Raw genomic sequence first — 27814 nt, 5'->3', positions numbered from 1 at the left:
TTATTGAACCGTTTATATTGAACCGTTCATAAAATTTTTTCACGTGTTTGAGTCTATGGTTGGAAAGGAAAGATTTTTGATTTTTTAACCTTTCAATTTCAATCCATCGTTTTTTTTAATTAAAAAATCAGTTTTTTTTTTTTTTTTTTAAGTGAGAGAAAAACCGGCCGGTTTTCCGGTTCACCGGTTCACCGGTTCACACCGGTTCATACCGGTTCACACCGGTTTTTGACCGGTTCCACTGACTAGCGGTTCTTGCTAGTCGACCGGACCGCCGAGGGCACCGGTTCGTGGTCGAACCGGTCGGACCGGCCGGTCCGGTCCGGTTTTCAAAACATTGGTTTGAACCCATCAAGGTCCCCCGTAAACGTAGGGACATCGTAGTGGCAGCTTGCATACATGTGCAAGATGTGCGACCGCATCGGGCCTCAAAATTTTGAGGGTCTCAACTCAAAATTTTGAGGTCCTGTAATATTACTTATGTGTTATTTATACCTATAAAATATCATATGTATATTAATAGATTAATTTTTAGGCCCTGAAATAATAGTTATATAATGTTCATAAAATATCATATGAGTATCAATAGATTAGTTATTTATACTCGTAAATATAGTTCTAGTCTATTTTAATCTTTGCATAAAATTTAACCTTACATTAGGAGGTTCCTTTTTGACGTTATATACAAAGATAATTATTTTGTATTTCTTGTCTCATTTGATTTAATTCAATTGGTTTAATATTGATAATTTATATGTTTACAAGAATAAGAATCATTTTTTTTTTATATATTATAAGCAATTAAAATTGAAAATTCTTTTAAAAAAAATTATATTTTTTTATTAAGGGGCCACTTTTATATTTTGCACTGAGTCTTCTAAAACTCGGAGACGTCCCTGGGACATCGCACTATATGTACAAGAGTCGAAGTTCGAACCCTGAAATTTCTAGTCACTTGACGACAAAAATAAAAAAATCCATCAAGGAAATGCGGAAAAGCCATGTTAATGAATTTATTTTTGCAATTTAATGACATTGTGTGCCATGTCAATTTCAAAGATCTAATAGCTTGGTCGAGAAGGTAAACAATATGGTAATAAAAAATTGATGAAAATTGTAAAAAAATGACATGTAGATTCTCGCTATGTTTTTGGCCTTTGGATTTCTACATCATGTTAGTTCATGCAAAATTGACTATGTATAATTACTTAAGTTTGGAAAAGCTAAATATCTAAAATCAAATTTCCTTAGATATATTAAAAGCTCATTGGAAAATAGTTAGCAACCTTGTATGATTCTCCATATACCAAAGACCTCTAGTAGTTGTTATTGTTCTGTATCATGGAAGTCATTGAAGAAAAAGGGTCAGTGGAAGATTACACTCAAGATGGCACAGTAGACCTACAAGGTAGACCTGTTTTAAGATCAAAGACTGGAAGATGGAAAGCTTGTTCCTTCCTTGTAGGTAATAAGTCACGGATCCAGAACTTTTTTAATGTGAACTTTTTTTGGTTTATTAATCAATAATCTTGAGACGCTCATTAATATTCTTAATAATTTTAAGAAGAATTTTTTGGCACCCAACTTATATTGTTAAAATCTATTTAAAATATGAATTTTTTAAATATAAATTGATATGAAAATATGACATGATATTGAATTTTACCTAGAATATATCGATACCCAACAATATAAGTTAGGTACCGGAGTGTTCACCTTAGTTTATAATTTATTGCGGTGTAATAAATTGACTATGTAGAAACAATATTACTATATAAGTGGGGTCACATTATATTAACTAAAAATACACTAGGCAATCGGAGTCGGCTGATCTCACTGCCCCCACCCTAGATTTGTCTTTTACCATCTTATACAAGTAGAGATGATCTTCACCTTACAAGTTGATTTTACAGAGTTGAGCTATGCTCAACCCAAAATTTTACAGAGTTAAAGCGTTTCATCTTACAAACCGATTTTGTAGGGTTGAGCCAAACTCAACCCACATTTCTAAAATTTATTCTAGTTTTAGTCTCTTTTTAATTAAAGATACATTAATCATTTATCCTTTTTAAAACTTTTCTTTTTGTTTTCATTTACTGCATAAGGAATTGTCACTTATGAATGTGACATAATTTGTAGGGTATGAATTGTTTGAGAGGATGGCTTACTATGGAATATCAACAAATTTAGTGGTGTATCTAACAAAGAAGCTACATCAGGGTACTGTAGAATCTTCAAACAATATTAGCAATTGGGGAGGATCAGTGTGGCTTATGCCACTTGCAGGAGCTTATGTAGCTGATGCCTATCTTGGCCGATATTGGACCTTTATAATTGCATCATGCATTTATCTCATGGTATGATATGTGATATTTATTTCAGCATTTGAATACAGTATATCCTATTTACTGGTATAGAAAAGTAGGACTGATAAGGTGGATGAATATTATATGTAATTGTTCTTTTATGTATGTAATCTTTATTTTACTCGTTTCGAACAAATGTTATGATTTGGTATGTTACCTAATGTAATTACCGACATGACTGTGTGCTTGTTTTCTTTGGCCCCAGGGAATGTGTTTGTTGACTCTATCGGTTTCACTACCATCACTGAGGCCGCCAGAATGTGATGCAGGTGTTGCATTCGAAAACTGTCCCAAGGCATCGCCGTTGCAAAAGGGTATTTTCTTCCTTGCCTTGTACATCATTGTTTTAGGCACAGCTGGAACCAAACCCAACATTGCTACTATGGGAGCAGATCAATTTGATGACTTTGATCCCAAAGAAAAATCTCATAAGTTATCCTTCTTCAATTGGTGGTATTTTAGCATTTTGATTGGTGTCCTTTTCTCTACTACTTTCTTGGTTTACATACAAGACAATATAGGTTGGACCCTTGGATATGGCATTCCAACCATTGGGCTCGCATTTTCAATTTTGGTGTTTCTAATTGGAACACCATATTATAGACACAAATTGCCCCTAGGGAGCCCTATAACAAGGATGCTTCAGGTCTTTGTGGCTGCTGTGAGAAAATGGAAGGTTAGTGTTCCGAAAGATGCTAAAGAGTTACATGAGCTGAGTATTGAAGAGTATGCGAGTAATGGTAGAAGCAGAATTGCTCACACTTCTTTCATCAGGTTAAGTCACCATACTTCTGTGTGTGCGCGCGCGCGTGTGTATGTTGCCAACACTTATTAACTTATTTTTATATCACCCCCTTCTCTGCTTGCAGTTTTCTTGACAAAGCGGCTATAAAGACTGGACAAAACTCGCCATGGATGCTTTGTACAGTCACACAAATTGAGGAAACTAAACAAATGACAAAACTGGTTCCGATTTCGATTTTCACAATTATTCCAAGCACTTTGGGAATGCACCTTTTCACACTCTTCATTAGACAAGGCATGACACTGGACAAGAGAATGGGACCTCATTTTAATATATCTCCAGGAAATCTCGTGTCAATTACAATTATTTTCACGTTGATATGCATTGCAGTTTATGATTGTATTTTTGTGCCTTTTGTTCGACGCTACACTAAAAACCCTAGAGGAATCACAATACTGCAAAGAATAGGAATTGGCCTTGTGTTAAACATCATTATATTAGTCATTGCAAGCTTGGTTGAGAGAAAGAGACTCATTGTTGCAAGAGAAAACAACCGCTTAGGCATGAATGATACAATCCCACTTACTATTTTCATCCTCCTCCCTCAGTTTGCTTTGTCGGGGGTTGCTGATAACTTTGTCGAAGTTGCCAAGCTGGAGTTTTTCTACGATCAAGCACCGGAAACCATGAAGAGCCTTGGAACAGCATGTTCCACAGCCTCCTATGGTCTAGGAGGTTTTCTTAGTACCTTCGTCATATCCGCCGTTGCTGATATCACCCAAAGAAATGGTCGCAAAGGTTGGATTTTGGATAATGTAAATGTATCCCGTTTAGATTATTATTATGCATTCATTGCAATAATAAGTCTATTCAACTTCATTTGCTTTGGGATTGTTGCCAAGTTCTTTGTCTATAATGATGTTGAACACAACAAATCAGGCTTGGAGATGAACACTACTTCATCTCAGGACAAAGCTCATAGACCAAAGTAATTCACAACCAGATGCCAACTTTTAGGGAAACTGGTTATTTCTCTATATTTAAAAAAAAAAATCAAGTGGGTGAAGATAAGGTAGGTTCACAATTTATCTTTATAAGTGGAAGATTCATTCACTTTAGAGCTTTTAATGTTGGCACACTTGCAAGTATATTAATGGAAATAATGAATATGATTATTTATGATCTTAAGTTGCATACTTAAAAAAAAAAAATTGGTGAATGCATACTTCAAAATTTTAAACATGTCTATAATTATAATTATTATTTATTGAGTTATTTTTTTCTTGTGTGAAAGCATATCAAGTATGTGATTTTAAAAAATTTAAAGTCAGAACTCGCCTTTTATCATGACCAAGTAGTTTGATGTTATTAACTCACCTTTTCAAAACAAATTTTCCTTTTCTCTCATCTCACAATAGTGTTTCTGAAATCAATCACTCATTAGAACCAAAACTCGTGCACCCGTCGAGTTCTCTGCTATTAATTTATTGGATTTTTCAGCATCGTCTCTAGTCTTTTAACCAAACTTCATAATACTCGAGAAATAAAAAGCAAAACTTACCTTACAATTTATTCAATTCCACATGGATTTCATTAACTATTAGTGTTACCTAGCATCTTTCAATATCTTGAACACCAGAACAAGATATATCTTGAATGCCAGAACAAGATATAAGTTCAGTACAAATCCTATACAAAATTGATCAACTTTTGCAAAATAAACATCCTATTAAAAGATGAAAAAGATATCCGGTACAGAATGCGTTTTAGCTAACTAAAAGGCTGCAACTTACATGCAGCAATTGACTCCAGAATCCATGTGTGACCAACAGTATTGGCAGTTAAATCCTCTGCTTCATTCAGTCTCTGCCAAAGAATTGAAACTTCCTCCCCCAGCTTACATCCTTGTGGGGGATCAAGATTGTAAACAGCTAGCAAGTTTGCATCTCTTCCTACTTCCAATTCATCCTTGCTTTTCAAAACAGCACCTCCTCCTCCTTCAACTAAATCTTCAAGATATTTCTTATAACTCAGATCATAATCACCAGAAAAATAAAACTTTAAGCCATTGAATAGCTTTGGCTCCTACAATCACAATCAGAATAGAAAATTCACAACAGATCTACCAAAGTAATTTAACAATGAATATCAACAGATATGTGGAGGCTAAAATAACTAAATTGTAAAGTCATTGGTATTTGGTAAGCTAAAAAGAACAGTGATCTTATTCATCTAGATATTTCAGTTGCAAGGCAAGGAAAATAGTAAGTCAATAATTGACACCGTGATTTTAAAGTCTGCAACTAAAAATTTCAACATAAAGGTTTCTGTGATCTTTGTAACCACATTGAAACAGAAATATGGTCACATTAGTCCCATTTGTCCAAATATTTTTCACAAAATCAAAGATCACACACAACTGTAATTCAAAATCTAGATCAAGTTGCTTCATATTCTAATTGACAGTGCAAAAAAATACTTAATGGACTTGCAAGAACATAAAATGGAATATGAAAGAATTCTTACATTGGCCAATGCCCTAAGTCTGCCAGCTTTTGGGCCACCCTGACACCCTTGGTTGTCAAGATCAACTTCATACAGTTCTTCTTCTACGAGATTCATCGCTTCCATACATGCTCTTATCCCTACAGCACAAGATAGGTAAAAATAGAACATGAATACAAAAACATGAATAAATATAAGAATACAAAATGCATAGGTCCGTATGAAAATCATGGTAAGGCCATTTTGTCATAGACAGTTCAATGGATCACATTAAGAGGGTGGAACAGATAAAATTAAGCTTCAGATATCGATACTAATTAAAAAATACATATGCTCTCCATTCCAATTTCATATTTCCCACTCCCTCATCCTCAGGCCCCAGTCGAATCCACCTCCAAAAGTTTCATAATATATCAGAGGTATTTCAAGTTTAAGTTTTCAATAAAACTTAATTACTACCACAAAATCAAGTAGATACTTCAGAATTAAATTCAACATTTTATTGAGGGGGTCATTTATAGTTGGCAAGATGAAAAAAAAAACAATATATGGAACATAATTGATTCTGTTTTCTTTGTCCCCCCAAATTAAAAGTCATCTTCCAAATCCAAACTCTCAAAAGAACATGGAGTGATATAAATTGAAGACATTCCAGTTTTGCAAAGTAAAAACCAATTAAGTAATTCATCAATGTGTGTCAATAACCAAAATAAAATATGAGAATCAAATCAGACAATCATCATTGGAAGCCTAAATTACATACAGTCCATTTTTAGGATCCATTGTCCATTTAGAATCGCCCTCAAAACTTTCAATGTCCTGGAGCATGCTCCATTTGCATCAGTCGCCGCGATCACGTGGGTGACATTTGAGGTCCAACACTTGGTCACTGTAGCACCAACCTTTCTTGCAAAATTAATCATTAGCAACTGCACCATCAAGAGGAGAAACATATTAATTAGTTAATATGACATTGATAGACAAATAACTCAAGTACATTAATTTTTTATTTGATCTTATCATTATATATATCAAATGATTTAAATTTAAAATCATGATTTCCACGCATATCATAATATCAAATATCTTAAGTATTACATTTTCCCTATGATAATGAATTAATAAGTCTCACCAAGAACCCACCAAGAGAGATCATTGCACAATTTGAAGAACATGTTTCTTTACGAAAAATATTGTAAAACATGATTAACTATTGAACTATGTCTTTAACCTTTAATCCATCCATCAATTTAAGGCCTTTCACTCCCTTAGTTGACCCTCATCATTAAAAAAATTGGAAATTTTTGGTGTCAGATGTGCCATTTTCATGTGCATTCAATTAGGAGTGTCAATTAGGTGCCCTATCCATGTCTTTAACGTGTTGGACAATTGGATAGGCCTTCAACCTAAAGGGTCGGTGTTACAAGTTTTATGAGTGCTTTCATCACCAAAATAGATTTCAGCTGAAGATTCAGCACAAATTCTACATTTTTGTAATGCAATACTCCAACAAAAGTGTAACTAGAGGTCCACAAGAAAAAGTGAGGAGCAAGTTTTATTGATAAGATAAAGGGGACTCCTTTACCACAAAAATTCTAGAATTTCTTTCGGGTTCCAGGAATGGAAAGTATAATTGCAAAAATGACCCAATTCAAGATTAAGCCCCTTATAAGAGGTTTACCTGCCAATTAATTCCCTGAATTTCTTCATACCACTCTTTCTTTCACTCTCCTACGAACATATTATCATTCCTATAACCGACTACCCCTTCTTCCACTCAACATGTCAGAAATTTGTTGTGCTGCTGCTCATTAGCATAAAGCCAAGAACATTCTCAATACCCCCATCTCACCCTTCTTATACGGTCTAAGAAATAAACAGTTATGATAATGAAGGGAACAAAAGACTTAATCACCGAAAGAAGACAACATCCATACTGACCTTTTCTTCATTCGATAGAGCAGATCCACAGAAAACCATTTTTTTACCATAATCCTCTGAAGCTCCCAACTGTTGATTTGACTGTTGAAATGGCCTACAGCAACAGCGAATATATAACCTTAGAAACAATATCAAACAAGATGACAAAAAGGAGTATGCTCATAGTAACAAATTAATAGCTTCATTACGTACATATACTATTTTGGTAAAAAAAGTTGCAGTGAATTTAACCCTGAAGTCCACTCAAAAATAATAAATACTTGAGTGAGCTATTAGAGCATAATAGAATATCTGTGCATAATGTTTTACTTGAATTTCTTTTATGTGTATTACAGTAGACCTTCAGCCCTAATTGGATTGTAGACCGGATCAATGACCATCTGCACTTAGGTGTTACAATGTGCTCTAGTTTATGCTCTAATCTTCAGGTAAGCAGTACATGCCATTATGAAAATACTATTCTACCTGAGAATTTATGCTCTAATTTATATCAGAGTAGTATTTAATATGCTCTAGTTTATATCATAGATTCATAGTAGTTAATATGCTCTAATTTATATCAGAGTAGTATTTAATATGCTCTATATGCTCTAGTTTATATCAGAATTTATATCGAGTAGTATTTAATATGCTTTAGTATTTATATCAGAGAATTTATATCAGAGTAGTATTTATACCAGAGAATAATAAATTTATATGTTGTGAAATAAGCAGTGCATGCCATTATACATATACTGTGCTACCAAACTTAGAAGACTACTTAAATAAACTTACAGATGAGATGAAACAGGATGGTTCTGAATTGCCTGTTTATCATGACTGGATTTCTCATTTGGAAATTTGACATTTGAATGAACAGGACATAGCAAGAGATAATCCACCTGAACCGGAGAATGCATCAACAAAGTTCAAATAAATGCACACCAACACAATTTTGTTGAAAAATAATCACAAAACACTAATATAAGAAATTTGTACATGATCCCAGCGGCAAGTAGAGATGTCCATTGCACAAGGGACATGATAAGTTCTTCTACATGATTTGACATAGCAACCAAGAGCAGCTCCCTTTAGACCGCATTTTGTGCATTTAAGCTTTGCTCCCCTGGCCACTTCTGCCTTCAAATTCTTAACAGTATCGCCAACAAAATACACTTGTGGTGCCCTGGGTTCCCATAGTTAACACCAAATTCATCAGCCAAATACCAACAAAACTAAAAGAGGACAAAAGGTTTAATCTGTGCATATTAAGAAATATTTGAACAGCCCATGATCGACCAGGATTCAATATCCATTTTAGAATGATTCCGCCAAAAACAAACATCCAGGATCTATCATAGTAAACAATGCATACACAGTAACACAGGATAGGTTAGCTTACCAGTCGATACAAGCTTTATGCACATGCAGGACATCTGGTTGCATTGCAGCATCTCCTGCAACTGAAATCCCATTTGCATAATGCAGCATTGGCCCAGTAGCCTACAAAAATCCCCGATGAAAAACCAGGGGAAGAGTTTCACCAGATAGATTAGTGGCAAATATGAGAATAAGATAGCTCTCGGGGAAAGGGAGTAGCAATAGGCACTGATTAAATGCAACAAATTAGTACATGTCATATATTACCTCTGAAATTCTAAAGGACTGGCAAAACAAGCAGAAGATGCTAGTATTTGGGCACAAGTCATTTGGTGCATTTGAAGGGATGAGTGCACCGGGGTCCTTTTCAAAATTAGTGCCCGAGTCACAGGGAGAATCCACAAGCTTATTATGAAATGAGGTGCGTTGTTGAATAATACCATCTCCATTAGTAAGATTCTTTTGTCTCTTAAGATCTCTCGTAAGATCCTCATTTTCAGAGGCAGAACTTTCAGACCTGAATTGAGCCATTCTTTCTTTCATATTACCTTTTCCTGTGTTTGCTCTTGTCAATGACGAATTTTCAGATCTCTCAAGATTGAGAGGCTGAAATGAAAAATTTAATAGAATAAGATGTCAAACTGAAAGTGGAGTTGGCCTACACAAATAATCAATACCAGAATATAAATAAATAAATGAAAACCCACCTTCTCACTGTTTTGATCGCTGCAACCATTATCAGAACCTTTGGTGTCACAAAATGGAGGGCTATCTGGTGCTGATTGTGTCACTTGATTCAAATCCATTTCCATATGACCCCCAATTTCTGTCTGGGAACATCTCATTGAATTAGGCTTCACTGCAATGTGGTTGTTACCCCCTCCTCTGCGAGACATTTCAAGCTCCCCGGCTTTACCATTCATTGTAATTCCAGATTTGTGATTCTGGCCAACCCCAACTCCATTTGAAATGTGTGAATTGTGCAGAACCTTATCAGCCTTTTTATTACTACCAGTTGAATTGCGAAGAGTTTGGCACTGCTCCAAAACCCTCGTGTTATCTACATTAATCAATTAACAAAAAAACACGTCAAACCAGCATCAAGCAATAAGCTACATATTTCTCATTCCTAGCCAAATACAAAAGTAAATTGACTCACCAGAAGATCGTTGCTGAAACGCATTAGCACAAAATGTCGCATCCATATTCTTATAAATTGCTACCATGTTTTCCAGAAAAGACAAATGCCTTACATCTGCCACCCATAATCAACACACAAATAAAAATTACGAAAACCTAAAGCCAGCAATAACATATTAACAAACTTGCATCTTCTATTCTTCTCACAAATAAAATAACAGGAACAAACACATAATTGAATTAATTTTTATTTTAATAACAAAATCATTAATTATACCACCATCGCTGATACAAATCTAATTTCCCCTCCTAGAACTTTTAAGATAATTAACTATATAGAACCAAAAACAAATCAAAATTAAATCAGCAATCGCGTCTAGAACCCGGATCTAAACAACAAAATATGCACATCTACATAATATACATAATTAATAACTTAATGAGTTACCTGTTTCAGCGTACTTAGTCTTACAGAGAGCACACTTAGAACAAGTACCAATCTCAGTACCATCCACCAAGCAGGAACTACAAATTCAAAAAAAAAAAAAAAAAAACGAGATTCAATTAAATTCAAGTTAATTAATAACCTAGAAATATTAATTATCACTAAGAACGTAATTAACGAACCTGCAGAACAAGTGATTACATGGAAGCAAAACTGGTTGTTTGAACAAGTTCAAGCTACAAGATCCATTACGAAAACAAACGAATTCAAAACCTAAATAATTAAAAAAATTAAGGGAAAAATGGGAGAAAAAAAAAATAACGATAATAGTGCTAACCAGAGAGAGCACTTGAGTTCGAGAGCGAGTTTCTGAAAGTTAAGCATCCATGAATTCAATAATTTACTACTACTGTTGAGATTGGATTTTCCAGAATCTTCCATTTTTGTTTTGTGTTTTGGTGTTTTCGGAAATCGAGGGGAAGAAGAAACTGAAGGTGGAGTTTTTGTTTTATGGTTGATTTTGGAGATTACGTGGACGGTTCAGATCTTTTGTTTTAAAAATGATGAATTGAGGCGCGGGGAATATAATTTCATAATATTGGCGCCTTGCATCGGTGACGTTTTTGATTGAAAAATTCTCGCGCTATTTTGCTTTCAGATTTCTCCCGCTACCTTTTTAGTTGATTTTTTTTTTTTTGGCTTGGGCCATGAGACCCTTGAATAAAGGTTCGTGTCAGAGTCAAAATGTAATTTTTTAAAATTTTACTCTTTTTCCTGATTTTTTTTTCTTCAAATTTTCATTTTTATGCTTGAATCAAAATTTCGGAATGTGATTTCCAAAATTTTCTTAGTTTAAATTCAAAAAACATGTTCCAAAATTTTTATTCAAGATTAAAAAAAAATCGAAAAACGATTTCCGAAATTTGTATTCAATGGCAAAAATAAAAATTGGAGGGGAAAAAATAGTCTTGGGGGTAAGAGAAGACGTCATCTTTTTTTTATAAAAGTTCAAAAGGGTACGATGATGACAACTAATGCTATATTTGGAATGATAAAATATATCATTCCATTATTTTGATAATTTATGATGGAGCGGCAAAAAAATTACATTTCATGTTATATCTCCAAAATTGAGGGCATGAGCTTAGCTCAATTGGTTGGGACATCAGCATTTTATATGCAGGAGCCAGGGTTCGAACCCTGGACACTCCACTTATCCATCTTTAAAGGTGGAATTTCAAGCCACTAGGCTACCTGACCAAAAAAAAAAAAAAAAAAAATGGTGGTATGAAATGAAATTCATCCTATTCCATTCAATTTCATTGTTATTTTTATAATTCAAACAATTGAACATTAATCTATTTCATCTTTTCTCATTTCATCTCATTCAATTGATTCAACGTAGTTTTAGGCATCCCAACTATGTAGGCAACCAAAATAAGTCATATATGAAACATTCTAATGAAAAATATATTAAATAAAACTAAAATAAGAATGACATATAGGAACCTTAAGGGACTAGACTAAAACTCGAGGTAAGAAATTTTCTATCTCATTAAAAACCTTATCGAGAAAAATCCAGTGAGATGAAAAATTCGGTGAAGAGAAAATGAGTGTAGAGATCAAACAATGGTTCAAATATAAACTATTGTTCCATTCAAACAGGGTTCAAAGAATGCATAACAATGTGATGTCTCCTAGGTCACTAGATATAATATTTAAGATGATTGGTTTTGTTATTCAAAAAGGGTTAGCAGAGCAGTTTGTTGCTCGTTTATCTTTCATTCAAGTATAATTATCATATGATATATTTTGACTCATTTTTTAAAAAACTATAATATTAATTTCAATATAAACAATAAAATTAACAAAACTCACCGGACGATATGAGCTAAACTCACATGGAGGATCTCTTAAATGTATTTAACTATCATTTTACTCTTATTTTTTTGATACAACTATCATTTTATTAAGTGGATGATATAAATATCTTGTTGGCACCACACTTATACCATTTGAAGTAAATATCAACATAAGACGTCTCTTGTTGATATAATGCCTAATTTTAGCAACTATATAAATTCTTTATCTTAATGGTGATTGTATTCTTCAATTCAAACTCCCACTTTTTATATATATACTTTTTTTTTTAAAATAGATCACCTATTATGTTTAGTTTCACTTTTGCATGAAGTAATATTAATTCTAATAAAGTCTATCTGATACACAAACTTATTTCTATTAAAAAGTAAAAATTCAATCACTAAACTACTCGGAAAAAAATAATTGACTCTAACATTTTTGGATATACTTAATTTTGCCTCTAAAATCTATTCCAACTTTTCTTTTTGACGAAAAAACAATTCTATTTGAAAGTTATACCATACAAATTATCTATTCGTCACACTTTATATTAACATATATTTAATAGTTTTATATAAATTCACTTTCAAATAAAATTAATTTTCATCACAATTCACAACATAATAATGTTGTAAAGAATTGTAAAGTTAAATTTATAGTACCAACAATTGGATAACGAGGATGAGGTACATGACCCCTTAAAAAATTGTTGTGTCTTGTCCCCATTTTTGAGTAGAAAAAATTCGGTATATGACATAATAATTCATCCTCCATGCTTCATGATTTTTTTTTTTTTAAATTTGGTATTCGGCCTTAGGACCGACTAATCCAAGAGGACAAATCTCACCGCCCATTTGCGGGGCCCCATTTAAAGCTAGAGTTTTTTTTACTCTGTATGTACTTAGCACACCGAAATTGACACCAGTGAGAATCGAACTTGAGACCTTGAGAGGAGCATACTCCAAAGGCTCATGCCAACATCACTCGACCAATCCCAAGTAGGTTTGCTTCATGAATTTTTTAATAGAGAATAATCACCATTAAACTGTCAAAAGTAACAAATTTGTACATATAATATAGTAAAAAAGTATTAGTATATTCACAAAAAAAAAGTATTAGTATAAATAGCTGACACAGTTAATTTTAATAATGATAATTATATCTTTATAAATTGAGAGTATTTATCATTAACCAATGAGAATAAACTATATATACGTAAAATAAAAGTTGATTACAAGTTAGTATATCGACTTGGATCCTCAGCTGCCATGTTCTCTGCTGCAATGCCTGCTGCAAATATGACAGCCCTTAGATTAATCAAATGGCCATGATATAAGATTAAAAATCTGATATAAGATTAATGCTATGTACCAAAATCTGATTTCTATGGCTTCTTTTTTGCTTGAAATGTGGCTACTGTACATATCACGCTCATCTCTGCAAATCATTTGGATATTCCAATTTCTTGTACTACTCTCAAAATCAATTTTCATTTCAATTATAAGTAGACACTTAAAAGAAACAAGGTAATCTAACAAAATAATCTCATCAAAGTTGAAATTAGAAGGATTAGAAATTGAAAAGTAAGATGATCCGTTGCAATAAATTGAGAACCGTTATTATAATGGTAAAAGACGTCGAATAAAAAGAAAGCACAACACAGTAAGATAGTTAGTCTCTAAGGGTCTGTTTGGTTCGGGGGTTTTGGAGGGGAGGGGAGGTAATATTTTAATTTTTTTGTGTTTGGTTCAATTTTTAGGAGGGGATATGAGGGGAGGGGAGGTGAGCAAAATCCCTCCTAAACTCAATTTTTGCTTCCCCCCAAATTGGGGGGATTTGGAGGGGAGGGGAGGTGAGCTCTTTTAATATTTATTACATTCACCAAATTATCCTCGATACAATTTTAAAATTCCAAAATTACCCTTATTACCATTTTTATTATTAGGTTTTTGTTGTCTGTACTCTGTATTGCCTATACTTCTTGTCTACCTCTTTTTGTTTGTGTGGTGCCGTCGCTGCTCCTTGTCTACCTCTTTATTAATCAAGTATGTATCAGTTTATTTTGTATGATTACTTGCGTTTATATATATATGTATCATGTTTTCCTACACATACATATATATTATGTGCCATTGCTTTTCGTGTTTTCCTGTACATTTTTGAAGAAAGTGTTTTCCTGTACATATGTTAATATCTACGTGCATACTTAATTTGTTTACTATTCTTAATTTGTGTTTTGGAATATACACATATGAATATACATATGTTTACTATTCTTTTTCTTGAACTCAATTCTTTGTACACTACACTCATATGCAGAACATTTTTCCGTAGCAGTGGTGCTGATGCTTCTTGTATATGAAATTTTATATGTAGTTTAAATGTTAATTTTTTTTATAGAGTATTGATAGTTTGTTAAACTATTATATGTAAAATTTATTTTTTTAAAAATATTTTATTGAATTAGATGGATCATCAAGAACGTGAAATTGCTATTAATAGATGGTTTGATTTGCGTCGAAGAGTTGTAGCTCAACTTATGTGTGCAATTGTTTATTGTTATGTTCGGATGTCTGGTAAGAGAAAATTAAGTTATAGTATGAGCTCTGAGAGAGAAAGGGTGCGTGAAGAAATAATGTATCGAATTAGTAACTGTGAAACTAGTAGAAATCTATTGAGAATGAGCCCTCAAACTTTTTTAAGGCTATGTGATATGCTAGAAAGAGAGGGGGTTTTACAGGCTACACGATGGTCAAGCGTGGAAGAACAAGTTGCAAAAACAATTTTTTTTCTTTGAAAAGTATGTGTTATCTGTTTTGATGTAATAATAAAGAAATATTAGTTTTAAAAATATGAGTGTTATAAGATTTTAAGGGTAAAAAAGTAAATTGTTTTTAAAATACCTCCCCTCCCCTTGTGAACCAAACATATATTTAATTAAAATACCTCACCTCCCCTCCTCTCCCCTCTTTTGAACCAAACACATATGTAATTAAAAAATTTCCCTCCCCTCCCCTTCCCTCCCCTCCCCTCTATAAAAATACCTCACCTCCCCTCCCCCTATTTTGAACCAAACAGACCCTAAAGGTGTTGTAAGAATGGGTCATGATCACACTGATGAAAAATTTAGCAGATCTTTTGACGAAAGGAATAGCTAAAGTGGAAGTCCTTAATACATCTGTAAAGATGAGACTAATGCCTAAATGAATTTCTCATGATGGAAACCCAACCTAAGACAGATTATGAACTATAAACAAATAGAAAATTATATTCAACTTATATAATATCAAGTTATTCAATTTCCTCTATATATGATTCATCGACCCACCGCCAAGTTAGACTTATATAATGAATTATCACGACAAATAACAATATAAATTAATTACTTCAAGCTATCACCAATCTAAGTATATACTATACATATTCCTAACCAATTAAACAGATTAAGAATTTAGCTTCAAAGTAATGAACATGATAATTTATCAATGGCTAACATATCTAATAATAATAGTCATATAAGCATAATTCTTATAATAACAAAGTTGTGTTACCTGATCATGTTCTTAAGACATAATGGCACTAGATGCCTCGTCAACGAATTGGATGTTTAATCCTCTGAATCTACCAAATGGTTTTAGCAAGGGAAATCAATACAATTGAGTGTATGAAAATGCTAAGCTGATTATAATGGTGGCTTAGCAACTGGTTTTTTTTTCTTGTTAGCAATTAGCAACCCAATTTAAAAATAGATTAAATTATATCTCTATACTTGGCAGCAACCAATACACCATATATTTCGTAGCCATACTTGTATCTCATTTTCTATATATTTCAAGGAATCTTCTCCTTCTTTAATGATATATTGGTATCCACTAAAAAAGAACATAGAAAACTATGGTAGGTAGTCTTAGTGTAGCCATAAAATAGAGTTATTCTCCCATCAACTTAACCGTTACAAATTAATGGAAAATAAATCACAATAAATCAAATAAATAATTGTGAGACTTAATAAATTTATTTTCTCAAAATACACACTAGTATGCTACAATACACTAGTTGGTTCTAGTACCCGATATGAGACTCAATTTTATTTTCAATTCACACACCAATGTGAACTTTGTTCCAACAATTATTAATAGAAAATAGATTATGAATGAATAATAATGGTTATGAATGAGCTTTCATATAACATTTCTTGAGTAAAATATTGTTTCAGATTTTAAAGTTACAACTTACAAGTATCTAATATTTGAAGACTTTAAATTTATAAAGTATCACATTTCTTCTTAGCTATGTACTAGCTATGTTATTGTTAGAGGTAATGATGTGATTGATAAAAAAAAAATGTATTGATGTGTCACATTAAGTGACGTATTCACGTTCACACGTAATTCAATTTGGTTGTTTAGAAGGGCCTTACTTGGTTGGTTACTTCTGAATTGAACAAGATTTATCTATAAACTGTACTTTGTCTGCCATGTTAAGTGTACGTGTCTTTGCTTATACAAATTCATCTCGATCTAATTTTGTTCTCCATTCTCTGGTTATACTTAAACTTGTTTGGTTGTTTACTTCTGAATTGAACAAGATTTGTCTATAATATTGTGCTACTTTGCTTCTACAAATTCATCTCAATCTGATTTTGTTCTCCATTCTCTGATTTTACTTAAAGAGTAGAGAAAATGATTCATTTTTAGACCTCAAAAAAGTATTTCGGTAATTGCAATTCTTTTTATTTGACTTGCAAAGTTAAGTTAAAATATGAAGCAGCCTAAAATAACAATAACAATGAACACAAGATAGAGACACGTACGGAGGGACAAACCATTACAAACAATCTATGACGATCGATGACAATTAGAATAAAAAAAGTGCACAACATTTTGTGCCATGTCAATATCACGTCATCTTCAAAGATCCAATAATACCTTGATGAATAAGTTAAATGTAAACACCACCATGCCAAACCTCAAAAAGAAGAAAAATTATACTATTAGACATAAATTTGACATCTAATTTCAATATAAACTTAGCTCTGTTTGATCTTTGCAGGTAAATATACTACATAAAATAACATAAGATAGACCAATATAAATAAAATAAACTTTTAAGATATTAAACTTGTACGTGAACAAAATATTATTTTATATTGTATTTTAGATAATTAATATTTGAGATCCAAAGTTATCATGTAGTTTAATATGATAGACAAAAATTTCAGTTTTTGTCTAATTTTTTACCCCATAATTTGTTGAGTTCTAGGAATAGTATAACCGAAGTTGTCTTATCCGATTCATTATATTTAGCGGCTCAATCAAACCCACGTTTAAATAGTTAACACAATTTAAATACATAATAAACTATATTTAATAAATAATTATAATAAATATAATAAAGTGTCGCAACTTATTGATTAATTATTTAGAATACACTTATACTAGGTTAACCATCTAAATTAATAATCCCTCCGATCTCATACATAAGTAAAAATTTACTTTTCATTATAAAAAAAAAGTAAAAGTTCACTTTTTAAGTTAATTCAATAACTAATGTATTTGACCTATAGACTAAATGCATTATAAAATCAAATATATTAGTTGAATGAACCTAGAAATTATACGGTTGCTTATTCATGAGACATGATAAAGTATAAAATTAAATTTCAAAATAACACAACTCAAAGAAAAAGACAAAAATTGTGAAAAAAACAAGAAATGCAAAACAAAAATCTAACTGATTCCTTTTTTTATTTCGGCCTTAAAATTTATATGTTGGTTAGCTCATGCAAAATGGACAACATATAAATATAAGGTAGGTAAAGCCAAGCTTCTAAAATCAAATTCCCCGTCCTAAGTTAAATGTATCAAAAGTTCATGAGAAAAAAAAGCAAGTAACATATGCATGATTCCCAACATAAGAACTAATACAGCACAAGTAGTTGTGATCTTGTCTAACATCATGGCAATGGTTGAAGAAAAAGGCTCTGCAAGTGGTGAACAAGATTATACTCAAGATGGTACAGTAGACCTTAAAGGGAGACCTGTTTTAAGATCAGAAACTGGAAGATGGAAAGCTTGCTCCTTCATAGTAGGTAAAAACAAAGAAGCTTTTTGGTTCCATTTTAGTGTTTTTTCACATATAGTGACATGAGAGAGCTTCTTTTGTCACCCCCTATACTACTCGACCGCGTGCCCTTCTAGTTTCCTATTTTACCCTTCTTCTACATAAGTAGCGGGTGTTATAAAAATGAGAAATTTATTTGAGGAAAAAAACACCGCCTAACATGAAATTTTCATCGTTCGCTACTTAAGTAGCGAATGTTATAAAAACAAGAAATTTGAGGTAAAAAACACCCCCTAACATGAAATTTCCAAGATTTTACACATCTGCTACTTAAGTAGCGGAAGGGGTATTTTGGTAATTCCGGGGGACACGCAAGAAAACTGAGGGGGTGCCCAAAAAAATTCTTGTGACATGAACTATTATGCATTTTTGTGTAATTTATAGGGTATGAAGTGTTTGAGAGGATGGCTTACTATGGGATAGCATCAAACTTAGTAATTTATCTAACAAACAAGCTTCATGAGGGTACTGTGGAATCTTCAAACAACGTAAGCAACTGGGCGGGTTCAGTGTGGATGATGCCGCTTGTAGGAGCATACATCGCCGATGCTTATTTTGGCCGTTATTGGACTTTTGTAATTTCATCAGGCATTTATATCTTGGTATGTAATGATATTTATTTATATTCACCATTTCAATATATGCTACTTAGTGGTAGGTAAAATTATTAGATGAATATTATGTTATTTAGTATGTTACTTATGTGATTAATAACAGACATGCTATTCTTTTGTTTGGCCACAGGGAATGTGTTTGTTGACTCTAGCTGTTTCAGTAACATCTCTGAGGCCACCACAATGTGCACAAGGAGTTGCAGACCAAAATTGCCCTAGGGCGTCGCCATTGCAAAGGGGTATTTTCTTCCTTGCCTTATACATCATTGCTGTAGGAACAGGAGGAACCAAGCCAAACATTTCTACAATGGGAGCAGACCAATTTGACGAGTTCGAACCCAAAGAGAGGTCCTATAAGCTTTCCTTCTTCAATTGGTGGTTTTTTAGCATTTTCACTGGTACCCTTTTCTCCAACACTTTCATAGTCTACATACAAGATAGAGTGGGTTGGGCCGTAGGATATGGCCTTCCTACTGCTGGACTAGCTGTTTCAGTATTGGTGTTTCTGATAGGAACACCATTGTATAGGCATAAATTGCCCTCAGGCAGCCCTATAACTAGGATGCTCCAAGTCTTTGTGGCAGCTATAAGAAAGTGGAAGGCACAAGTCCCAGAAGATCCAAAAGAGCTGCATGAGTTAAGCATAGAAGAGTACGCAAACAGCAGGAGAAATAGAATTGATCACAGCTCTTCCTTGAGGTTAAGTCTAATTACTTTTTATTGCTTTTAATTTCACCATCTTTTTACATGCATGAAAACTGGATAGTAATCACTTAATTTGCATGCATCGCCTTTCTATGCTTGCAGTTTCCTTGACAAAGCGGCTATTAAGACTGGCCAAACGTCGATATGGATGCTTTGTACAGTTACACAAGTTGAGGAAACCAAACAAATGACAAAAATGGTTCCTATTTTGATCACAACAATTATCCCAAGCACCTTGATCGTTCAAGCGACCACACTCTTCATTAAACAAGGCACCACGCTAAACAGGAATATGGGTCCACATTTTGATATCCCTCCGGCATGTCTCACAGCATTTATAACTATCTTTATGCTAATAAGCATTGTAGTCTATGACCGTGTTTTTGTGCCTATGATCCGGCGATACACAAGGAACCCAAGAGGAATCACAATGTTGCAGAGACTAGGAATTGGCCTAGTGCTGCACATCACTATAATGGTCATTGCATGCTTGGCTGAGAAGAAGAGACTCCACGTTGCAAGAGAAAACAACCTCTTTGGCCGGCATGACACAATTCCTCTTACTATTTTTATTCTCCTCCCTCAATTTGCACTGTCAGGGATTGCTGATAACTTTGTCGAAATTGCCAAGTTAGAGTTCTTCTATGATCAAGCACCGCAAGGCATGAAAAGTCTCGGAACATCATATTTTACAACTAGCTTGGGTTTAGGAAGTTTTCTAAGTACTTTCCTTCTTTCAGCTATTGCTAATATCACTCAAAGACATGGCCACAAAGGTTGGGTTTTGGATAACCTAAACATCTCCCGTTTAGATAATTATTTTATATTCATGGCAGTGCTAAGCTCAATCAATTTCCTTTGCTTTGTGGTTGCTGCCAAATTATTTGTATATAATGTTGATGTCAAGCAAAACAAATCAAGTTTGGAGATGAACCCAGCTTTATCTCAGAAAAATGCTAGAATAAGCCAAAGCACTCCGCGAGAAGATGCCAGTTCCTAGGAAAACACGATTGTTAATCCTTCTATTCGCCTTTCAGAAAATAAATAGCTTCATATCTGTTAATCCTTCTATGCAGTGGTCTTTTCTTGTTTAGAAACATTAATATGCTCATAAAGAGTTTCACATCAATGATAAGGAAGATCAGCTGAAAAAAACTATGTGAACATCTTTTACTGTACAGAATAATTAAGAATATTAATGCAGCTTATCCATTGTAATTAAGCATTTATAGAAAACCTTCAGCCATTATATACTAGAATATCGTCCATGTATGTGGTTCAATTACTTATCTATATGGCAAAAGATGGAAAATATTTTTTAAAAAACCCAACCAAGAATGTCGAATCAATAAAGTACTAATTACATAGTCTATCAGATGTACTTTGGTAATTGGTCCTGGGTTCGATCCCCGGACGGTGCGTACGGAAAAACATTTGTTGGGAGAGGTCAACCACTTAAATGGTTCTCAGTTACCTCGAGAGATTAGTCTCCGCAGTTGCGCGCGGAGGATATCTTTGACTTACCAAAAAAATGTACTCTGGTAAGAGACTTCTCATGATCTAATCTCAAAATGTTAAGGATATAGTTATAATTCAAAACATTACATTAACAACCTAGATATGCTAGGTCACTAGTACATGAAGTAAAAGCATGTTCATAACTACTTGACTTTACACAAATAGCTTAAAGAAACACTAGCAATAATATGAGAATTTTGACAGTAAGTTACCTGTTTGAGCATACTTAGTGTTATAATCACAGACAGTCACATTCAGAGACACACGTTGCACTATCCACCTTGTAGGCGCTACCAAGGAAAAATAAATAATCCCTATTTAAAAACATTTTCATCGAAGAAGGTACTCGCGTAATAAAATCACCTACATAATACTACAAGTCTTCAACTTATAGAAGAACCGGTGGTAACAAACCTGCAGAACAAGTGATTGTATCAGAAACATTTGCCTCATGAAAAAGCTCAAGCTGCAAGGTCCAGCATTGTCTGCATTAAATCTACCAATATTAAGGTCATTCACTCATTTACTAGACCCTGCCATGCATCCTTATGAGTATGGTCCACAATTAATAAGCAATTTTTTGGTTAAGCAATGAGTCTTTACCACTACAAACCATCCAAATAGCATACTGTACACAATTAATTACACTTCATAAAAACAAATAGAAAATTGAATAACTCTGCAGAGGATAAAAAAAGATAACCAAATCAAATTTTTCTTTGAGGGTGAGGGAAATCTAAGGTTGAAATTAATTAATTCTGAACATTCTCTACAAGTTATGGAATACACAGAAAAGTTTAAACTCTATATTTTTCTAACTAGCAAAATTCTAGTTCCTCATTCTACAAACTACTTTATTGCACATCATTGAAACCAATTCAGACGCTATACTTGCTTTCCTGTAATCACAGATCGTCTTATTGTGTTACACAGCATGCTAACCATGCACGAGAAAAACACTTAAACAATATTGAGTAGCTGCCGGAGCTCACTCCGGCGCTTGAAAGTCTGATTGAAATGGATTAATGTGGTGTCACAAAAGCAATATAATTGACGCAGTACGGAAGCGCTAGGTTAGCAAAACGCTAAACCTAATGGATAAAGACAAGCCGCAAACACAAACTTGTCAAAATAGGGTTTCGGAGTCCACCGAAAGAGTAATTTGGAATCCACCAAATTTGAGAAAAATCTCTGAATTTTTATTCAATCAAAAAGTTGCCTTCAAGGCTACAATAATTTAGTTTAAATAGGAGTGAAAAATAAAATTAACAAATCTCCTAAAAGATTGTAAAAATAAAAACAACAAACCTAGCTAAATAAAAATTACAAATCTACCTAAAATATAAAAAAATAACTAACCTAGGTGAAATATAAAAATAAGAAATCAACCTAAAATATAATAAAACTAAATCTAACTAAAATAATAATATACAGAAGAAATCCTCCTACATCAGTCTCCTCTACCTCAAAAGAACTCGACCCCGAGTTCTCGTTTTGATAAAGAGCTTCCTTTGCAGGTTGACTCCTCCAATGAACAAGAGACCACCCTCCTGGATCCCATTGAATGAAGTGAGAGGACCTGTCTCGTGTCAACACATCCAAATGACCACCGGGGTTCCATTGCTCAAAGATGGCACACCGAATTGGAAATTTATCACAAAAGGGTATTTGACTCAACTCAGTTAACATGCTTGAGCTAGTGCCTAAACCATAAGATTTAAGGTAAAACCCGAATTGAACCCGATCTACAAGCAAACCTTTGAGTTCAATGTGACGGCTGTGATGCGGCGGTTTTGCTGAGATGGAAGTCGTCGCCTGCATCCTAGTGTCTCGAGGTTCTAGTGGCGGTGAGGTTGTTGTCGGATTTCGCACAAATACATCTGGCTTAGACAGAGCCGCCATAGGTAGGTCGACATCAAGTTGTGGATCGCCAGACTTGCACAAGACAATTTTTTTTATCCTATTTGGAGTCTCTTCACCTCCCTCTTCGGACACAACTTCCTCATCCTCAGAACTCGAGTCGTCAGTAGATGGGTTGTTGCGGTTGTTGTCGCCGTTTCTGTTGTTGTTATTGTTTCTATTGTTATTGTAGTTTCGGTTGTTGTTAGATAACGTTGTCACCTGTGTTGTCAGAGCGGTGATGGCCGCGGTTAAAGCCGTCATGGCACCATAAAACTCTGCTTTCGTCACCGGTTGATCTCCCATCTGATCACGTTAGGAAAAGAACAGGAGAAACCTGCTCTGATACCAACTGACGCAGAAACGAAAGCGCTAGGTTAGCAAAACGCTAAACCTAATGGATAAAGACAAGCCGCAAACACAAACTTGTCAAAATAGGGTTTCGGAGTCCACCGAAAGAGTAATTTGCAATCCACCAAATTTGAGAAAAATCTCTGAATTTTTATTCAATCAAAAAGTTGCCTTCAAGGCTACAATAATTTAGTTTAAATAGGAGTGAAAAATAAAATTAACAAATCTCCTAAAAGATTGTAAAAATAAAAACAACAAACCTAGCTAAATAAAAATTACAAATCTACCTAAAATATAAAAAAATAACTAACCTAGGTAAAATATAAAAATAAGAAATCAACCTAAAATATAATAAAACTAAATCTAACTAAAATAATAATATACAGAAGAAATCCTCCTACATCAATAATAAGCAGCATTCTTTTTTACCAAAGGCAGCATATACTTAAGGCACACAAACCAGAAAGATGCACAAACTGACTAAAGATGCTCACAAACAAAACGGAAAGTAGAGACGCCGGCGATCACAATGGGGGAAACAACATTGCAAAATTCAGTCGCAAGGTGGCGTGCGTACCTCATGCACCAGAGAAGAAATGCGGCATTGCAATGTCACATTAAATTGTGTGACTTAGGGGACACACTTTGTTGTCTAACTGACCGGCGGATTCCGCTTGTTTTAAGGGTGGTTTTGTCAAAAAAGTGGCCGGAACATTTCCTAATGATGGCAGACATTGGCAAACAATGGTGGAAGCCAGAGATGAAAAACAAAAAAAAATATAGCAGCCGCCAGAAACTGAACTGTAATAGTACAGTTTTCACTTTAATAATTTTATTTCATAAAAATTATTAATAACTTATTTATTTTATTCTCACTTTTCTATATAATTAATCAGATGTTGAAAAAGTTATACTTTCCTTTTTATCTTAAATTTTCTTTCCACATTTGAGAGTGTAAAACAATTACAAGCATATTCGGTATATGTTGTGCCTGCCGGCTACATAACATATGATATATGATGCTGACATGTTGTTCAAATTAATAACTAGTAATATATAATAATGAATAGTAACGGTAAACTCTCATATATCTTTGTCTGATGCAATGTGTACGTATGGAGTATTAGTTAGTATATAAATATAAAAATGCTTTCGGCAATTACAACATCAACATCTGATCGCAACATGAATATATACCGGTACATCGCCGAGATGAATAATTCTGATAGGTCCATAAATAGTATTTAATATAAAAAAAAATAAACATTAAACTCAGAATTGTCCACCTCAGTAAATGTATTGGGGTACATATCTAAATAAGATGTATACCGAAGAATTCACCTTCCTGAAAGTGAGAATTAACATGAGACAGAGATTGAGACACAAGTGAATGGCCATAGCATAGAGATGACCAGTGAATAGAAAGGGAATGAAGCATATATTTTAAATATAAATATATAAAATACATTCAGGGAAATAATAAGGGAATAAAATCTATAAATATATTCGGTGAAACGCTTGAAAGCAATTTTAACTAACAGAATTATTTTTTCTCTTTGTAAGTAAGTATGTGACTTTTTCTGTCATGTTAATATCAATTCTCAAGTGAGCTTCAAAAGATCTAATAACAGTTTGGCATGTAAGTTAAAGGTATAACACTAAACAAATCAGCAAAGAAAGAAAGAGATGAAAAATGTGTAATTCACAAGAACTACGAAACAAAAAATCCGGCAGATTAATTGTTATTATTTTCGACCTTGAGGTTTCTCTGTTTGTTTGCATGCCAAATGGACAATTTACAACTTAAGGTACTGAAAGCTAAGTTTCTAAAATCATATTCCACATCCTTAAATACATCAAAGACTCATGAGAAAGGCTAACAATCATAATGGCGATGGTAGAAGAAAAAGGCTCGGCAAACGGGCAAGAAGATTACACTAAAGATGGCACAGTAGACCTTAAAGGTAGACCAATTTTAAGATCAAAGACTGGAAGATGGAAAGCCTGCTCCTTCATAGTCGGTAAAATGAAGCTTTTTGCTATCTTAACATTTCAAAACTTATTCAGTTATGCTAGCTTCGGCTTCGGCAACATTTTGTGGATTAATATCACTGCATTAATTTGGTGTATACATTTGTGTAATTTATAGGGTATGAAGTGTTTGAAAGGATGGCTTTCTATGGAATAGCATCAAACTTGGTGGTGTATCTAACAACTAAGCTACATGAGGGTACTGTTGAATCATCAAACAATATAAGCAACTTAGGGGGTGCAGTGTGGATGATGCCACTTGCAGGAGCTTACATAGCTGATGCATATCTCGGCCGATATTGGACCTTTGTGATTGCATCAATCATTTATTTCTTGGTATGAAATGTGAAATTTATTTTCATCATTTAAATAGATAGCTCATGATTTCTTTGACCACAGGGAATGTGCTTGTTGACTCTATCAGTTTCATTACCATCTTTGAGGCCACCAGAATGTGCACAAGGCATAGCAGACCGCAACTGCCCCAAGGCGTCACCAATGCAAAAGGGTATTTTCTTCCTTGCCCTATATATCATTGCGGTAGGCACAGGGGGAACCAAGCCTAACATTTCTACAATGGGAGCAGACCAATTTGACGAGTTCGAGCCCAAAGAGAGATCCTATAAGCTTTCCTTCTTCAATTGGTGGTTTTTTAGTATTTTCTTGGGTACCCTATTCTCCAATACTTTCTTAATTTACATTCAAGACAATGTCGGTTGGGCTGTGGGATACGGCCTTCCGACCATTGGGCTTGGTATTTCAATATTGGTTTTTCTGGTAGGAACTCCGTTGTATAGGCACAAATTGCCCTCAGGCAGCCCTATAACTAGGATGCTCCAAGTCTATGTGGCCGCTATACGAAAGTGCAAGTCATGCTTCCCAGAAGATCCAAAAGAGCTGCATGAGTTGAGTATGGAAGATTATGCAAGTAAGGGTAGAACCAGAATCGATCGCAGCTCTTCATTGAGGTTAAGTCAAGTTACTTCTTATCCCTTCAAATCTCACTATACTTGTTTTTCCGTGTCATGGAATTTTAGCATGAATTACTAACTCGCATACATCTACCTCTTCTCCAATTGTAGTTTCCTTGACAAAGCGGCTATAAAGACTAGCCAAACGTCACCATGGATGCTTTGTACAGTGACACAAGTTGAGGAAACCAAACAAATGACAAAAATGATTCCTATTTTGATTACAACAATTATGCCAAGCACGTTGATAGTTCAAGCGACCACAATCTTCATCAAACAAGGCATCACATTAGACAAGAGAATGGGACCTCATTTTGATATTCCACCGGCATGTCTCACAGCATTTATAACTATCTTCATGTTGATAAGCATTGTAGTCTACGATCGTGTTTTTGTGCCAGTAATCCGGCGATACACAAAGAACCCAAGAGGGATCACAATGCTACAAAGACTAGGAATTGGCCTTGTGTTGCACATTCTTATAATGGTTACTGCATGTTTAGCTGAGAGGAAGCGTCTTAGTGTTGCAAGAGAAAATCGTCTCTTTGGCCAACACGATACACTTCCTCTTACTATTTTTATTCTCCTCCCTCAATTTGCACTATCAGGGATTGCTGATAACTTCGTCGAAATTGCCAAGATGGAAATCTTCTATGATCAAGCACCAGAAGGCATGAAAAGTCTTGGAACAGCATATTTCACAACAAGCTTAGGTTTAGGAAGTTTTCTAAGTACTTTCCTTCTTACGGCCGTTGCTAATATCAGCCAAAGACAAGGTCACAAGGGATGGATTTTGGATAACCTAAACGTCTCCCGTTTAGATTATTATTATGTATTCATGGCAGTACTAAGCTTACTCAACTTCCTTTTGTTTTTGGTTGTTGCAAAGTTCTTTGTATATAATGTTGATGTAACACAAAACAAATATGGCTTGGAAATGAATCAAATGATGATTCCTTCATCTCAGGACAATGCTGCTGCAATAAGGCAGAACACTCCACAACCAGATGCCAAGTCCTAGAGAAAATAGGATTGTTGTTCCTTCTGCTAAATTAAGAAAAAGCAGTGTAGCTTATGATAAAGACTTCTCTATTATATGCGGTGCCAAAGTCCCAATTAGTTGGGTGCTTATTAGTTACATTTAAGAACTTCTACAAAACCTCCAGCCATTATATGTTGTTAGAATTAAAATAGGGTCATGATAAACGGTTACTCGAGACATTTTTTTCTAAGATACT

The 27814-nt window shown here is 34.0% G+C and overlaps 4 protein-coding genes across 5 annotated transcripts; 3 read left to right on the top strand and 1 right to left on the bottom strand.

Annotated features, from left to right (window-relative positions):
• The first annotated feature begins 1214 nt into the window (after nt 1–1214).
• LOC123889934 (protein NRT1/ PTR FAMILY 5.2-like) lies at nt 1215–4299 on the top strand. Its single transcript, XM_045939456.1, has 4 exons — nt 1215–1465; nt 2140–2357; nt 2572–3140; nt 3236–4299. The coding sequence occupies exons 1-4, from the start codon at nt 1342–1344 to the stop codon at nt 4101–4103; spliced, it is 1779 nt and encodes a 592-aa protein (XP_045795412.1). The 5' UTR covers nt 1215–1341; the 3' UTR covers nt 4104–4299.
• A 356-nt stretch (nt 4300–4655) lies between these two features.
• Nucleotides 4656–11178, bottom strand: LOC123891265 (BRCA1-associated RING domain protein 1). Of its 2 annotated transcripts, none has more exons than XM_045941104.1 (13): nt 10839–11178; nt 10684–10737; nt 10505–10581; nt 10076–10171; nt 9624–9976; nt 9184–9522; nt 8939–9039; nt 8536–8722; nt 8332–8438; nt 7558–7651; nt 6380–6545; nt 5638–5756; nt 4656–5196 (listed from the first exon to the last, which is right to left on the bottom strand). In XM_045941104.1, exons 1-13 carry the CDS (start codon nt 10940–10942, stop codon nt 4882–4884), a joined length of 2112 nt encoding a protein of 703 aa, XP_045797060.1. In that variant the 5' UTR covers nt 10943–11178; the 3' UTR covers nt 4656–4881. The 2 variants fall into 2 exon arrangements, with proteins under 2 accessions (XP_045797060.1, XP_045797061.1); XM_045941105.1 differs by having other exon boundaries at nt 10684–10774; nt 10839–10959.
• Nucleotides 11179–18143: 6965 nt separating this feature from the next.
• On the top strand, nt 18144–21062 carry LOC123891264 (protein NRT1/ PTR FAMILY 5.3-like). Its single transcript, XM_045941103.1, has 4 exons — nt 18144–18455; nt 18872–19089; nt 19232–19800; nt 19909–21062. The coding sequence occupies exons 1-4, from the start codon at nt 18266–18268 to the stop codon at nt 20804–20806; spliced, it is 1875 nt and encodes a 624-aa protein (XP_045797059.1). The 5' UTR covers nt 18144–18265; the 3' UTR covers nt 20807–21062.
• A 4400-nt stretch (nt 21063–25462) lies between these two features.
• Nucleotides 25463–27597, top strand: LOC123892537 (protein NRT1/ PTR FAMILY 5.2-like). The gene is made up of 4 exons (XM_045942347.1): nt 25463–25595; nt 25724–25941; nt 26005–26573; nt 26688–27597. Exons 1-4 carry the CDS (start codon nt 25463–25465, stop codon nt 27595–27597), a joined length of 1830 nt encoding a protein of 609 aa, XP_045798303.1.
• Nucleotides 27598–27814: the final 217 nt, after the last annotated feature.

Source organism: Trifolium pratense, linkage group LG6 (genome assembly GCF_020283565.1).
Source record: "Trifolium pratense cultivar HEN17-A07 linkage group LG6, ARS_RC_1.1, whole genome shotgun sequence".
Classification (NCBI taxonomy): domain Eukaryota; kingdom Viridiplantae; phylum Streptophyta; class Magnoliopsida; order Fabales; family Fabaceae; genus Trifolium; species Trifolium pratense.
Note: the sequence above shows the minus strand (reverse complement) of the source record. Positions and strands in the feature narration are given on the sequence as shown.

Coding starts and splice junctions, on each gene's coding strand:
- LOC123889934 (XM_045939456.1), top strand. CDS start 1,342: ATGGAAGTCATTGAAGAAAAAGGGTCAGTGGAAGATTACACTCAAGAT. Junction 2,358..2,571: donor CATCATGCATTTATCTCATG/GTATGATATGTG, acceptor CTTTGGCCCCAG/GGAATGTGTTTGTTGACTCT. Junction 3,141..3,235: donor GCTCACACTTCTTTCATCAG/GTTAAGTCACCA, acceptor CTCTGCTTGCAG/TTTTCTTGACAAAGCGGCTA.
- LOC123891265 (XM_045941104.1), bottom strand. CDS start 10,942: ATGGAAGATTCTGGAAAATCCAATCTCAACAGTAGTAGTAAATTATTG. Junction 9,523..9,623: donor GCGATCAAAACAGTGAGAAG/GTGGGTTTTCAT, acceptor TTTTCATTTCAG/CCTCTCAATCTTGAGAGATC. Junction 6,546..7,557: donor CTCTATCGAATGAAGAAAAG/GTCAGTATGGAT, acceptor TTGATGGTGCAG/TTGCTAATGATTAATTTTGC.
- LOC123891264 (XM_045941103.1), top strand. CDS start 18,266: ATGATTCCCAACATAAGAACTAATACAGCACAAGTAGTTGTGATCTTG. Junction 18,456..18,871: donor AGCTTGCTCCTTCATAGTAG/GTAAAAACAAAG, acceptor TGTAATTTATAG/GGTATGAAGTGTTTGAGAGG. Junction 19,090..19,231: donor CATCAGGCATTTATATCTTG/GTATGTAATGAT, acceptor GTTTGGCCACAG/GGAATGTGTTTGTTGACTCT.
- LOC123892537 (XM_045942347.1), top strand. CDS start 25,463: ATGGCGATGGTAGAAGAAAAAGGCTCGGCAAACGGGCAAGAAGATTAC. Junction 25,596..25,723: donor AGCCTGCTCCTTCATAGTCG/GTAAAATGAAGC, acceptor TGTAATTTATAG/GGTATGAAGTGTTTGAAAGG. Junction 25,942..26,004: donor CATCAATCATTTATTTCTTG/GTATGAAATGTG, acceptor CTTTGACCACAG/GGAATGTGCTTGTTGACTCT.